The 14,872-nt window shown below is 50.6% G+C and overlaps 1 protein-coding gene across 1 annotated transcript in view; it reads left to right on the forward strand.

Moving 5' to 3' along the window:
• The first annotated feature begins 1,668 nt into the window (after positions 1 to 1,668).
• EEFSEC (eukaryotic elongation factor, selenocysteine-tRNA specific) overlaps positions 1,669 to 14,872 on the forward strand; it is a 307,938-nt gene continuing 294,734 nt past the window's right edge. Inside the window, exon 1 of the mRNA XM_089682461.1 lies at positions 1,669 to 1,992. Coding sequence (XP_089538587.1) covers positions 1,710 to 1,992 — 283 coding nt within the window. The 5' untranslated portion in view covers positions 1,669 to 1,709. The remainder of the gene's footprint in view (positions 1,993 to 14,872) is intronic.

A 14,872-nucleotide genomic window follows, 5' to 3' on the forward strand; every position in this document is an offset into this window, starting at 1 on the left:
ATAAATATATATATATATATATATATATATCATGTTGAAATGCGTTTTTATTACAAAATCTATGAAAAATATTTTTAAAAATACATTTCAAATATACCGCTTGTCTTAAAAAATACAAATCTACATTTTTGGAAAGCATTTACAAATACATTGATTGTTGGCTGAGTCCGCGCCATTTTGGCTATTCTTCTATCCATTCCAATGGTAGTTTTTCCCTTTCTTCCACAGCTTTCAGGTTTTGGTTGCCATTTTAAAGCATTTGCGATCATTTTAATTGAGCCGCCTATCCGACAGCTTTATGACTATCTATTAGCTAAAACTTGACCCCCTCTGTGTGAGTGTTGTATCCCCCCTCCCCCCCTCGCTTTTGATGTATCTTATCTGTAGCCATTTTTTTTTTCTCTCAATCCCTTCTAACATTCTGCCTAAACTTTGTGATCTGTAATAGTACTGCTTAGACCTGAAGAAGGGGACATACCCCGAAAGCTTGTCCTCAAAATTGTATGTTAGTGCAAATAAAAAAAGTATCACGGACAGTACTCAATTGTTTCTGTCACAAATACATGTAAAAATATATGTTAAAATGACTTTTTTTATATGATAACACAAATTTGAAGAATATGTTTTAAAAAATATATATTTTTAAAAAAATATATATATTTTTAAATATATTCTTCAGATTTTTTTTTAACATATAAAAATGTCATTTTAACATATATTTGTAAATGCATGCCAAAAATGTAGATTTTAATTTTTAAAGACATACGGTATATTTGCAATGTATTTTGAAAAATATTTTTCATATATTTTGTAATAAAAACTTAAAAAAATGGCGGTAAATGAACAGCTCTTGGATGCTTCTGTTTGTAAACAAATTACCGGGGATTCCCTTCATCTATACCAGATCGTTTTCCTGGATTTGGATTTGGTATAAAAGGTAATGAGGGACCCTAGGCAAACTTTTTTTTAAAAGTGTAGGTTTTCCCCTAAAATGACACACCAGACCCTAACGCATTGGCACAACGCAGACCATTAAGAATGAATGGGGATAAATTGCTGTTAAATGACAACTCCTGGATGCTTCCTTCTGTATGTAGACAATTTAATAGGGATTCCCTTCCTCTGTGTCAGATCTTTGTCCTAGATGAGGATTTGGTATACAGTGCATGTTGATGAGGAACCCCATGGCATTTTGGTTGCTAGGATGCAGGCAGCAAGGCCATACAGCATTGTTGGTTGTTATGGTGGAGCTGGCCGCACAGCATCATTGATTGCTAGGACACAGGTGGCTTCACTGTACAGCTTTATTGATTGCTAATTTGCAGGCAGCGCCAGCGTCCTAGCAAGGAGCCCTGTCCTGTGTATACAGGGCAACATTACTGAGCTGTGGCGAGGACGGATTGTTTGGTATGGACACGCCGACCTATTGCTGCCCCTCACCCCATCATTACTGCCATTTTCTTTCACTGAAAGTCTCCTCAGTGGGGTCACATAAAACACAGACATTGTAATTCTTTCTCACTATTTTCAAAAACTAAAAAACAAAGTGCCTGGAGTCAGGCTTGCGTTAAATTAATAGAAGAACTGAACGGGAAATTCTCCTGCCTACTAAGCGGAACCAATCTTCGCCAGCTTCTGTTCCCGGGCGGGGAGGAGAAGATGAGCACAACGCGGAAGTACCACGCTGGAGCGCATTGCTGCTGCTGCTCATGGCTTCTGCAGGTGGGGAGACCCTGAACTTCAATGTCGGGGTGCTGGGCCACATCGACAGCGGGAAGACCTCGCTGGCCAAGGCGCTGAGCACAACCTCCTCCACCGCTGCCTTCGACAAGAACCCCCAGAGCCGGGAGAGGGGCATCACCCTGGACCTGGGCTTCTCCTCCTTCACCGTGCCCGTCCCCGGACACCTGACACATGCCGGACACTGCCGCCTACAGTTCACCCTGGTGGATTGCCCGGGACATGCCTCCCTTATCAGGACCATCATAGGAGGTAAGTGCACCCTGATGGAGGGGAGCAGCATGGCCTGGGAGAGGACCACAGGTCCCAGCATGGCCTGGGAGAGGACCACAGGTCCCAGCATGGCCTGGGAGAGGACCACAGGTCCCAGCATGGCCTGAGAGAGGACCACAAGTCCCAGCATAGTCCAGAACAGCACCACAAGGCCCAGCATGGTCTGATAGCCACAAGTCCCAACATGGTCCAAAAGAGCAGCACAGGACCCAACATGGTCCAAAAGAGAGCACCACAAGGCCCAGCTTGGCCTGATAGGGAACCACAGAGCCCAACATGGTTTGCCAGAGTACGACCCAGCATTGTCTGAGAGCACCACAGGACCCAGCATGGTTTGATAGGGAACAACAGGGCCCAACATGGTCCAAAAGTGCACAACAGGACCCACTGTGGTCCAAAAAGCACAGCAGGACCCGTTGGGGTCCAAAAAAGAACCGCAGGACCCGTTGGGGTCCAAAAGAGAACCGCAGGACCCGTTGGGGTCCAAAAGAGAACCGCAGGACCCGTTGGGGTCCAAAAGAGAACCGCAGGACCCGTTGGGGTCCAAAAGAGAACCGCAGGACCCGTTGGGGTCCAAAAGAGAACCGCAGGACCCGTTGGGGTCCAAAAGAGAACCGCAGGACCCGTTGGGGTCCAAAAGAGAACCGCAGGACCCGTGGGGTCCAAAAGAGAACCGCAGGACCCGTTGCGGTCCAAAAGAGAACCGCAGGACCCGTTGCGGTCCAAAAGAGAACCGCAGGACCCGTTGCGGTCCAAAAAAGCACCGCAGCACCCGTTGCGGTCCAAATGAGAACCGCTGGACCCGTCACGGTCCAAAAGAGAACCGCAGGACCCGTCGCGGTCCAAAAAAGAACCGCAGGACCCGTCGCGGTCCAAAAAAGTATATTGTGGTCTAAAATAGAGCACCACAAGGCCTGATAAAGAACCACAGGTTCCATCTTTGTTCAACAGAGGACTACAAGTCCTAGCATGCCTTACCAAGGAACTACAACTCCCAGCATGTTCCATCATCTGAGGGGGTTCTTTGACTGTCAGGTCACAGTGGGACTACTAGTTCCTTAGCCAACAGCACACTGGTACTGGTAGTTCCCCATTTGTCAGAGCACACTAGGACTAGTAGTACTTCACAGGTTGGAGTACACTGGAGCTATTAGTCCCTCCCCCTTCCCCATTGGGGCTCAGTGAGACTGGTAGTTCCCTACTGGTTGGTGCATGCTGGGACTGGTAGTACCCCACTTGTGGGGTTACGCTGAAAAATTTTTTTGTTATGAAGTGGGAAGGTAGTAAATACACGTGTGTGTATACAAATATATGAGACATACACTATATTGCCAAAAGTATTGGGCCCGCCCTCCAAATCATAGGATTCAGGTGTTCCAATCCCCTCCATGGACACAGGTGTATACAATCAAGCCCCTAGACATGCAGACTGCTTCTACAAACATTGGTGAAAGAATGGGTCGCTCTCAGGAGCTCAGTGACTGCAAGCGTGGCCCCGTGATAGGTGGTCACCTGTGCAATAAGTCCATCCGTGACATTTCCTGGCTACTAAATATTCCACGCTCAACTGTTAGTGGGATTGTAACAAAGTGGAAGCAACTGGGAACAACAGCCACTCAGCCACCAAGTGGTAGGCCACGTCACATGACAGAGCGGGGTCAGCGCATGCTGAAGCGCACAGTGCGCAGAAGTCGCCAACTGTCTGCAGAGTCAATAGCTAAAGACCTCCAAACTTGGTGTGGCCTTCAGATGAGCCCAACAACAGTGTGTAGAGAGCTTCATGGAATGGGTTTCCATGGCCGAGCAGCTGCATCCAAGCTTTACATCACCAAGTGCAATGCAAAGCGTTGGATGCCATGGTGTAAAGCACGCCGCCACTGGACTCTAGAGCAGAGGAGATCTTCTCTGGAGGGACCAATCACGCTTCTCTGTCTGGAAATCCAATGGACATGTCTGGGTGTGGCAGTTGCCAGGAGAACGGTACTTGCCTGACTGCATTGTGCCAAGTGTACAGTTTGGTGGAGGGGAGATTATGGTGTGGGGTTGTTTTTCAGGCGTTGGGCTTGGCCCCCTAGTTCCAGTGAAGGGAACTCTTAAGGCGTCAGCACACCAAGACATTTTGTACAATTTCATGTTCCCAACTTTGTGGGAAGAGTTTGGGGATGGCCCCTTCCTGTTCCAACATGACTGCGCACCAGTGCACAAAGCAAGGTCCATAAAGACATGGAGGAGCCAGTTTGGGGCGGAAGAACTTCCCACATCAGAGTCCAAGCTGTCTGTTGAAGTTTCCTTTACAAATGAAGCTTACTGAAAAAAAGTATTATAGTGCAACAGAGTGCATGTTAAATAGCAATGCAGCACGCCCCCCCCCCCCTTGTCATTGTACATACGCCCAACGCACACACTGCTGTAGTTGGGCCAAAGTAGAAAGCTACATCCATGATTTGGAAGGATTTAAAGCAGAACTTCACCCAAAAGGGGAATTTCCACTTTTCTGCCTTCCTTCCCCCTTCAACTTTTGGCACATTCCCACTTAAGCTCTGGAAGGTTTTACCCCCTTCATGACCGGGGTATTTTTTTTGCTATTCAGCACTGTGCTACATTAACTGGCAATTGCGCAGTCATGCAACCTTGTACATAAAATACATTTGAGATCATTTTTTCACACAAATAGAGCTTTCTTTTGGTGGTATTTGATCACCTTTGGGTGATGTAGCTGCGGACTTTTAACCACTTGCTGGCTGCTCTAGAAGAATGGTGCAGTCGGCCAGTTCTGGGAGGGCGTCATATGAAATCCTCCCAGAACTGTGCGTTCCATGTGGCGCACACCTGGGGCTCTCTGTGAATGCTGTGTCCTTTGGACACAGCTGCTCACATGTCACGGTAAGCCCTGGTTCACATATATGTGACCGTGCGGGCCACGTTTTGCACGGGCACGAGAGCCCCGTGCCCCGGGACACGCAGGGAGGAAGTCCCTGCACTTCTTTGGAAACCGCAGCCCGCATGGGAACCTCGGTTCCCAGTGCGGTTGCGATTTCCAATGCGGGCGGCGTGCCATTAGAATTAATGGCACCCGCCCGCGGGTCCGCATTCTTCTGTGCGGGTGGTGCAGCTGCACAGATTTTTGTGCGGACCCGCAGCGGCACCACCCGCACATGTGTGAACCTAGCCTAAAAGTCCAATCAAAGCGGCCCTTTACCAAGTGATCAGCTGTGTCCAATCACAGCGGCCCTTTACCAAGTGATCAGCTGTGTCCAATCACAGCTGATCACGATGTAAACACACTTGCTGGTTATCGGCAGTACTTTCCTCATGCTGCCACAGCATGAGAAAAGTACGGTAACCGGCAAGTGTGAAAAGAGACATCTACTCTGATAATCAGGGCATTGATTATCAGCACAAATGAAAACAAGTCTCCTCCTGCGCTCAGAGACCCAGATCAGGAAATTCTGGGCAGAACTTCCTCGGCAAAATAGATCCACCAAATATCAGCAATGCTGGGCAGCCCTTGAGGCTGATACATCATGTCAAACTGGCTCTGAGGAAGAGGGGATCTCCCTTCGAAACGCGTCAGTTATTATCATAGAGTCTTCATTTGGGACACACAGAGGACTCTGGTCCTATTGGCCAGTATTGGATATAACACGCTTTTGATTTTTTTGGGCGTTTTGTGAGTATATATTTGTTTTATCTTTCAATAAATACGTTGTTGCTGAGGTAATGCACAAGGCTGGTGCTCCTTCTTTTGTTCTTACTTTGCAGCACTGATTATCAGTGCCCTGATTATCAATGCAGCCCCATCACAGCCACCTATCAGTGCCCTTTAGTGCTGCCTATCAGTGCCCATCATTGCCGCCTGTCACTGCCGCATATCAGTGCAGCCTCATCAGTGCCTCCTTATCAATGCCCGCCAGTGCTGCCTCATCAATGTCCATCAATGCTGCCTGTCGGTGCAGCCTCATCAGTGCCTCCTTATCAATGCCCACCAGTGCTGCCTCATCAGTGCCCATCAATGCTGCCTGTCGGTGCAGCCTCATCAGTGCCTCCTCAATCGTTCCCCAACAATGCTGCCTGTCGGTGCAGCCTCATCAGTGCCTCCTCATCAGTGCCCATCAATGCTGCCTGTCGGTACAGCCTCATCAGTACCTCTTCATCAGTGCCCATCAATGCTGCCTGTCGGTACAGCCTCATCAGTGCCTCCTCATCAGTGCCCACCAATGCTGCCTCATCAGTGCCCATCAATGCTGCCTGTTGGTGCAGCCTCATCAGTGCCTCCTCATAAGTGCCCATCACTGCTGCCTGTCGGTACAGCCTCATCAGTGCCCACCAATGCTGCCTCATCAGTGCCCATCAATGCTGCCTGTCAGTGCCGCCTCATCAGTGCCCACCAATGCTGCCTCATCAGTGCCCACCAATGCTGCCTCATCAGTGCCCACCAATGCTGCCTCATCAGTGCCCACCAATGCTGCCTCATCAGTGCCCACCAATGCTGCCTCATCAGTGCCCACCAATGCTGCCTCATCAGTGCCCACCAATGCTGCCTCATCAGTGCTCATCAATGCTGCCTGTCGGTGCAGCCTCATCAGTGCCTTCTCATCAATGCCCACCAGTGCTGCCTCATCGGTGCCCATCAATGCTGCCTATCGGTGCAGCCTCATCAACGCACATCAGTGAAGAAGAAAAATTACCTGTTTGCAAAATTTTATATTAGAATCTAAGAAAAACTTTTTTAAATTTTTTATTTTTTGGTCTTTTTTAGTTTGTTTACCTAAAAAAAAATGCCATCAAAAGAAAGCTCTATGTTTGTAAAAAAAAAAGTGAAATAGGTACAGTGTTGCATGACCGCGCAATTGTCATTCAAAGTGCGATAGCACTGAAAGCTGAAATATGGCCTGGACAGAAACGGGGTAAAAGTGCCCAGTAGGCGAGGGGTTAATAAAAGATACTTACCTGTCCAGAGATTCAGCACTATCCTCACCCAGGCGGGTTCTTCACCGATCCCCATCGGGTCCCCGGTACCAGCATGTTTACTAAGGAAAGTCTACTAACGGGGTCTATATAGCGACTGCCGGGTCCGGGGTTTATATAGCGACTGCCGGGTCCGGGGTTTATATAGCGACTGCCGGGTCCGGGGTTTATACAGCGACTGCCGGGTCCGGGGTTTATACAGCGACTGCAGGGTCCGGGGTTTACATAGCGACTGCCGGGTCCGGGGTTTACATAGCGACTGCCGGGTCTGGGGTTTACATAGCGACTGCCGGGTTCGGGGTTTACATAGCGACTGCCGGGTCCGGGGTTTACATAGCGACTGCCGGGTCCGGGGTTTACATAGCGACTGCCGGGTCCGGGGTTTACATAGCGACTGCCGGGTCCGGGGTTTACATAGCGACTGCCGGGTCCGGGGTTTAATATAGCGACTGCCGGGTCCGGGGTTTAATATAGCGACTGCCGGGTCCGGGGTTTAATATAGCGACTGCCCGGTCCGGGGTTTAATATAGCGACTGCCCGGTCCGGGGTTTAATATAGCGACTGCCCGGTCCGGGGTTTAATATAGCGACTGCCCGGTCCGGGGTTTAATATAGCGACTGCCCGGTCCGGGGTTTAATATAGCGACTGCCCGGTCCGGGGTTTAATATAGCGACTGCCCGGTCCGGGGTTTAATATAGCGACTGCCCGGTCCGGGGTTTAATATAGCGACTGCCCGGTCCGGGGTTTAATATAGCGACTGCCCGGTCCGGGGTTTAATATAGCGACTGCCCGGTCCGGGGTTTAATATAGCGACTGCCCGGTCCGGGGTTTAATATAGCGACTGCCCGGTCCGGGGTTTAATATAGCGACTGCCCGGTCCGGGGTTTAATATAGCGACTGCCCGGTCCGGGGTTTAATATAGCGACTGCCCGGTCCGGGGTTTAATATAGCGACTGCCCGGTCCGGGGTTTAATATAGCGACTGCCCGGTCCGGGGTTTAATATAGCGACTGCCCGGTCCGGGGTTTAATATAGCGACTGCCCGGTCCGGGGTTTAATATAGCGACTGCCCGGTCCGGGGTTTAATATAGCGACTGCCCGGTCCGGGGTTTAATATAGCGACTGCCCGGTCCGGGGTTTAATATAGCGACTGCCCGGTCCGGGGTTTAATATAGCGACTGCCCGGTCCGGGGTTTAATATAGCGACTGCCGTGTCCGGGGTTTAATACAGCGACTGCCGTGTCCGGGGTTTAATACAGCGACTGCCGGGTCCGGGGTTTATATAGCGACTGCCGGGTCCGGGGTTTATATAGCGACTGCCGGGTCCGGGGTTTATACAGCGACTGCCGGGTCCTGGGTTTATACAGCGACTGCCGGGTCCTGGGTTTATACAGCGACTGCCGGGTCCGGGTTTTTATTAGCGAATGCCGGGTCCGGGTTTTTATTAGCGAATGCCGGGTCCGGGTTTTTATTAGCGAATGCCGGGTCCGGGTTTTTATTAGCGAATGCCGGGTCCGGGTTTTTATTAGCGAATGCCGGGTCCGGGTTTTTATTAGCGAATGCCGGGTCCGGGGTTTTATTAGCGAATGCCGGGTCCGGGGTTTTATTAGCGAATGGCGGGTCCGGGGTTTTATTAGCGAATGGCGGGTCCGGGGTTTTATTAGCGAATGGCGGGTCCGGGGTTTTTATAGCGAATGGCGGGTCCGGGGTTTATAGAGCGAATGCCGGGTCCGGGGTTTATAGAGCGAATGCCGGGTCCGGGGTTTATAGAGCGAATGCCGGGTCCGGGGTTTATAGAGCGAATGCCGGGTCCGGGGTTTATAGAGCGAATGCCGGGTCCGGGGTTTATAGAGCGAATGCCGGGTCCGGGGTTTAGTACCACTTTTAGTTACAGTCTGTCTTGTGTCACAATTGTATATGCTGTATTACTTTTTTTGTGTTTTTTTTTTTTTTTTTTTAATATATTCCCCTTCAAGGATGACTTTTTAATGGCAATGGGCGGAGCTTTATTATTTTATTAATGCAGTATTAATAATTCCGTGTTTTTTCTTTTGAACATTTTTTGTATCACTGGGTTGTAGCGGAGATGCCAATATGGCCACTAAATGGCAACTTGCTGCTGTCCCATGTCATTTTTTTTTTCCCACGGAAATAAAATGCGCCCACACGATGAGACAATGGGCCATTCTCCGGAGCAGCCAGTCCCTCCTGAGTGGGTGCAGGTCACAGTGACACATCAATGGGACCTTCTTGCTTGCTGGTTCTCTTCTTTGTTTTTTCCTGCATGTGATTGAATTTTATCAGTTTCAGCCATCTTATTTTGCCATTATTTTTAGTTTGTTCTTTCTGCCAATGTCGGTTTAAATGGTTTTGGGACTGGGGCTGGACGGGTGGCATGCTACATTGGCGCTCCCCAGCCTGACTCCTTTGTCTCATAGATTAATTATAGAGGCCTTAAAGGGAAATCAAAGTATTGTCAGCCAATGCGCATTGTGAGTTACTATTGTTTACATTAATGTGATTTTAAAGCCAAACTCCGGGATAAGAAAAATATTGTCTATATACATCCATCCTGTGTATTCCTCCTGGAATCTCCGTGTGCTCTGCGTATTCCTTCCAGATCTGTGCAGGAATCCAGTGTGAGACTTTCCCTTCTGTGCGGGAGCGTCCTGTAATGAAGACCGCTCACTGCTGCGCCCTCTCCTTGTGTATGCTGACTGGTCTTGTCTCCGCCCCTCCTGTAGTTTTGTGCAGGAAGCCTGTAGTGGGTGATTAAAAAAAAACAGGATTCAGGAGACGGCGGTAAGAAGGATAGTTTGAAGAGTTAAGTAATAGTGATGCACCGAGAAATCGCTCCCCCCCCCCCCCCATTGACTTCGATGCAAAATCGTCCCCCCCCCCCATTGACTTCAATGGAAAATCGCTCCCCCCCATTGACTTCAATGCAAAATCGCCCCCCCCCTTGACCTCAATGCAAAATCGCCCCTCCCCCCATTGACTTCAATGTAAAATTGCTCCCCCCCATTGACTTCAATGCAAAATTGCCCCCCCCCCCATTGACTTCAATGAAAAATTGCTCACCCCCTCATTGACTTCAATGAAGAATTGCTCACCCCCCTCATTGACTTCAGTGCAAAATCTCTCCCCCCATCGACTTCAGTGCAAAATCGCTCCCCCCATTGACTTCAGTGCAAAATCGCTCCCCCCCCTCCCCCCAATTGACTTCAGTGCAAAATCGCTCCCCCCCATTGACTTCAGTGCAAAATCGCTCCCTTCCATTGACTTTAATGCAAAATCACCCCCCCCTCCCCACTGACTTCAGTGCAAAATCACCCCCCCCCCACTGACTTCAGTGCAACGTGCCCCCCCCCCCCACTGACTTCAGTGCAACGTGCCCCCCCCCCACTGACTTCAGTGCAACGTGCCCCCCCTGCTGACTTCAGTGCAACATGGCCCCCCCCTGCTGACTTCAGTGCAACATGCCCCCCCCCGTTGACTTCAGTGCAACATGGCCCCCCCCCGCTGACTTCAGTGCAACATAGCCCCCCCCATTGACTTCAGTGCCACATGGCCCCCCCAATTGAGTTCTGCAACAGCTGGAGGGCCACAGTTGCCCACCCCTGCCTTATTGGCACCAAAAGTTCTTTATTCTGGGTCTAAAAAACAGTGAAAATGTTTTGCAGTAATTTTGCCTTCCTTTATCGAATAGTCCTGATCACGTATGTTGTTCTTTTGGCTGAATCTAGAGTTCCCCTTTAACCACGGCCTAATTACATGAAGTCGGCCTTCCCTGCAGAGTGACCCGTATTTGATGCTGATATCTGAGGGAATCAATTGAAAATTTTGGCCAATTCAGCCCTTTTATTTACTTATTTATTTCCCCCCCGACAAGTCTCCAGTGATTTGGGCTCTGTGAATCCAGTGATGTCTGTGTAGTCGCTGCCTGCAAGAAATTAAGATTTAAATGGAATAAAAGGACAACTGAATCAATGGCCTCCGTGATTTAATTTCTCGTATCTCCTGCGCTGTGCAGAATCGCCGTCTGGCTGCTCACCGGCAAGGCTACTTCTTGGCTGACGATCACAGGGGTCTCCTGATTAGAGCACATGTCTCGGGGTAACTCAATTTAGCAGACTTTTTGTCATGTTTGCCTGTAGGCCGGATGTCTGGGCTCTCCTGTCTCTGTCACAAATTACTTTTTTCTTTTAAGACCGTTTTTTTTTTTTTTTTCTGATACATATTAAAAATTATTACCTTTTCTGCAAATAAGCTGGTATCAATATGCGCAAAAAAATACAGTCGGCCCCCATTTTTGTAATACATTGTAGTGCTAAAGCCTCACTCCAAGAAGAAACAAAAACAAAACCTTGCAATGTGACCCCCTACACTGCAAGAGGTACATGATCATTAACCGGACACCCCCCCCCTTCCAGCCGGGACACTTCCCCCCCCCTTCCAGTCGGGACGCTTTCCCCCCCCCTTCCAGTCGGGACGCTTTCCCCCCCTTCCAGTCGGGACGCTTTCCCCCCCTTCCAGTCGGGACGCTTTCCCCCCCCTTCCAGTCGGGACGCTTTCCCCCCCCTTCCAGTCGGGACGCTTTCCCCCCCCTTCCAGTCGGGACGCTTTCCCCCCCTTCCAGTCGGGACGCTTTCCCCCCACTTCCAGTCCGGACGCTTTCCCCCCACTTCCAGTCGGGACGCTTTCCCCCCCCTTCCAGTCGGGACGCTTTCCCCCCCCTTCCAGTCGGGACGCTTTCCCCCCCCTTCCAGTCGGGACGCTTTCCCCCCCCTTCCAGTCGGGACGCTTTCCCCCCCCTTCCAGTCGGGACGCTTTCCCCCCCCTTCCAGTCGGGACGCTTCCCCCCCCTTCCAGTCGGGACGCTTCCCCCCCCTTCCAGTCGGGACGCTTTCCCCCCCCCTTCCAGTCGGGACGCTTTCCCCCCCCTTCCAGTCGGGACGCTTTCCCCCCCCTTCCAGTCGGGACGCTTTCCCCCCCCTTCCAGTCGGGACGCTTTCCCCCCCCCTTCCAGTCGGGACGCTTTCCCCCCCCCCTTCCAGTCGGGACGCTTTCCCCCCCCCTACCAGTCGGGACGCTTTCCCCCCCCTTCCAGTCCAACGCAATTTTCAGCTCTCAACGCTATCACACTTTGAATGACAATTGCGCGGTCATGCAACACTACCCATATTCATTTTTTATAATTTTTTTGAGACCGATAAAACTTTATTTTTGTGGTATTTATTCACCACTGGGATTTTTATTTTTTTGCTATATAAACGAAAAACATTTTGAAAAAAAAGTGTTTTTCTTATAAAATTTTGCAAATAAGTAATCTTTCTTCATAAATCTTGGCCAAAATGTATTCATCTATCTTTTTAGTAGAAAAAAAAAAAACCCAAATTAGTTTATAACCAAAAAGTATACTTTCTCAAAAATTTTTCCTACTGACACCAATGCAAAATCGCGTCCCATTGACACCAATGCAAAATCGCGTCCCATTGACACCAATGCAGTATTGTGTCCCATTGACACCAGTCCAAAATCGTGTCCTATTGACACCAGTGCAAAATCGCGTCTTACTGACACCAGTACAAAATCGCGTCTTACTGACACCAGTACAAAATCGCGTCTTACTGACACCAGTGGAAAATCGCGTCCTATTGACACCAGTGGAAAATCGCGTCCTATTGACACCAGTGGAAAATCGCGTCCTATTGACACCAGTGGAAAATCGCGTCCTATTGACACCAGTGGAAAATCGCGTCCTATTGACACCAGTGGAAAATCGCGTCCTATTGACACCAGTGGAAAATCGCGTCCTATTGACACCAGTGGAAAATCGCGTCCTATTGACACCAGTGGAAAATCGCGTCCCATCGACACCAGTGGAAAATATCACGTTCCATCGACACCAGTGGAAAATATCACGTTCCATCGACACCAGTGGAAAATATCACGTTCCATCGACACCAGTGGAAAATATCACGTTCCATCGACACCAGTGCAAAACCCCCTCTATTGACTCCAATGCAAAATTGCATCTTATTGAATCCAATGCAAAATCGCATCTTATTGACACTAATGCAAAATCGCGTCCTATTGTCCCCTACCGCAGCTTGTAAAAGCAATCGAGCAGCTAGTTAGCCACTAGGATTGCTTTTTACAAGAGAGTCGACCATCAGCTATACAAATCCAAGCTGCAGGCATCATCCCAGTACAACCGCTTGAAGTACAATGACGTACCAGGTATGCGATTGTGCGGCAAATGGTTAATGCTACTTATACGTGAACCAATTAATTTCCCCTCCCGGAGAGCCAATGAGATTTCAGCAATTTTTGGGACTGCGCACTTCCTGATTCAGAGCAGATTCATGGAGCGCCCAGAGAGGGGGAAGGTGTCGCACGTACCAGTCGAGGAAATGCAACACAATCCATGTAGCTGTGGTGAGTGCGGCTTTGCACCGCCGGGATGATTAAGCGGCAGCAGGCCTCTGAATGTTTCTGGTTAATGTTTTGGTTTTTTCCCCCCCCAGGGAGAGTCAACATAAAAAATATAATTGAACATACAAGATTGTTCCACTTAGGACCACACCGCACAGAGCGCAGGAGGAGGAGCTCTGCTATCAATTATCGCCCTTTTCATTTTTGAAGGAAAGCCTCATCATTTTAACCACTTCCTGTCCGGACACTTTCCCCCCCTTCCTGTCCGGACACTTCCCCCCCCTTCCAGTCCGGACACTTTTCCCCCCCCCCTTCCAGTCCGGACACTTCCCCCCCCCCCTTCCAGTCCGGACACTTCCCCCCCCCCCTTCCAGTCCGGACACTTCCCCCCCCCCTTCCAGTCCGGACACTTCCCCCCCCCCTTCCAGTCCGGACACTTCCCCCCCCCCTTCCAGTCCGGACACTTCCCCCCCCCTTCCAGTCCGGACACTTCCCCCCCCCCCCCCTTCCAGTCCGGACACTTCCCCCCCCCCTTCCAGTCCGGACACTTCCCCCCCCCCCTTCCAGTCCGGACACTTTCCCCCCCCCCCTTCCAGTCCGGACACTTCCCCCCCCCCCCCCCCCCTTCCAGTCCGGACACTTCCCCCCCCCCTTCCAGTCCGGACACTTCCCCCCCCCCCTTCCAGTCCGGACACTTCCCCCCCCCCTTCCAGTCCGGACACTTCCCCCCCCCCTTCCAGTCCGGACACTTCCCCCCCCCCTTCCAGTCCGGACACTTTTTCCCCCCCCCCCTTCCAGTCCGGACACTTCCCCCCCCCCCCCCCTTCCAGTCCGGACACTTCCCCCCCCCCCTTCCAGTCCGGACACTTCCCCCCCCCCCCTTCCAGTCCGGACACTTTCCCCCCCCCTTCCAGTCCGGACACTTTCCCCCCCCCTTCCAGTCCGGACACTTTCCCCCCCCCCTTCCAGTCCGGACACTTTCCCCCCCCCCCTTCCAGTCCGGACACTTTCCCCCCCCCCCTTCCAGTCCGGACACTTCCCCCCCCCCCCTTCCAGTCCGGACACTTCCCCCCCCCCCCCCTTCCAGTCCGGACACTTCCCCCCCCCCCTTCCAGTCCGGACACTTCCCCCCCCCCCCCCCTTCCAGTCCGGACACTCCCCCCCCCCCCCCCTTCCAGTCCGGACACTTTCACCCCCTTCCCCCCCAGGCCAATTTTCAGCTTTCAGCGCTATCACACTTTGAGTGACAATTGCGCGGTCATGCAACACTGTACCCATATGAAATTTTTAGCATTTTTTTTTAGACATTTAAAACTTTATTTTGGTGGTATTTATTCACCACTGGGATTTTTTCTATATAAAAGTCCAAAAATTTTGAAAAAAAGTGTTTTTCTTATAAAATTTTGCAAATAAATAATATTTCATCATAAATCTTGACCAAAATGTATTCAGTT

This window comes from Staurois parvus, unplaced genomic scaffold, assembly GCF_062004578.1.
Source record: "Staurois parvus isolate SC_StPar_1 unplaced genomic scaffold, SC_StPar_1.0 ptg000290l, whole genome shotgun sequence".
NCBI lineage: Eukaryota > Metazoa > Chordata > Amphibia > Anura > Ranidae > Staurois > Staurois parvus.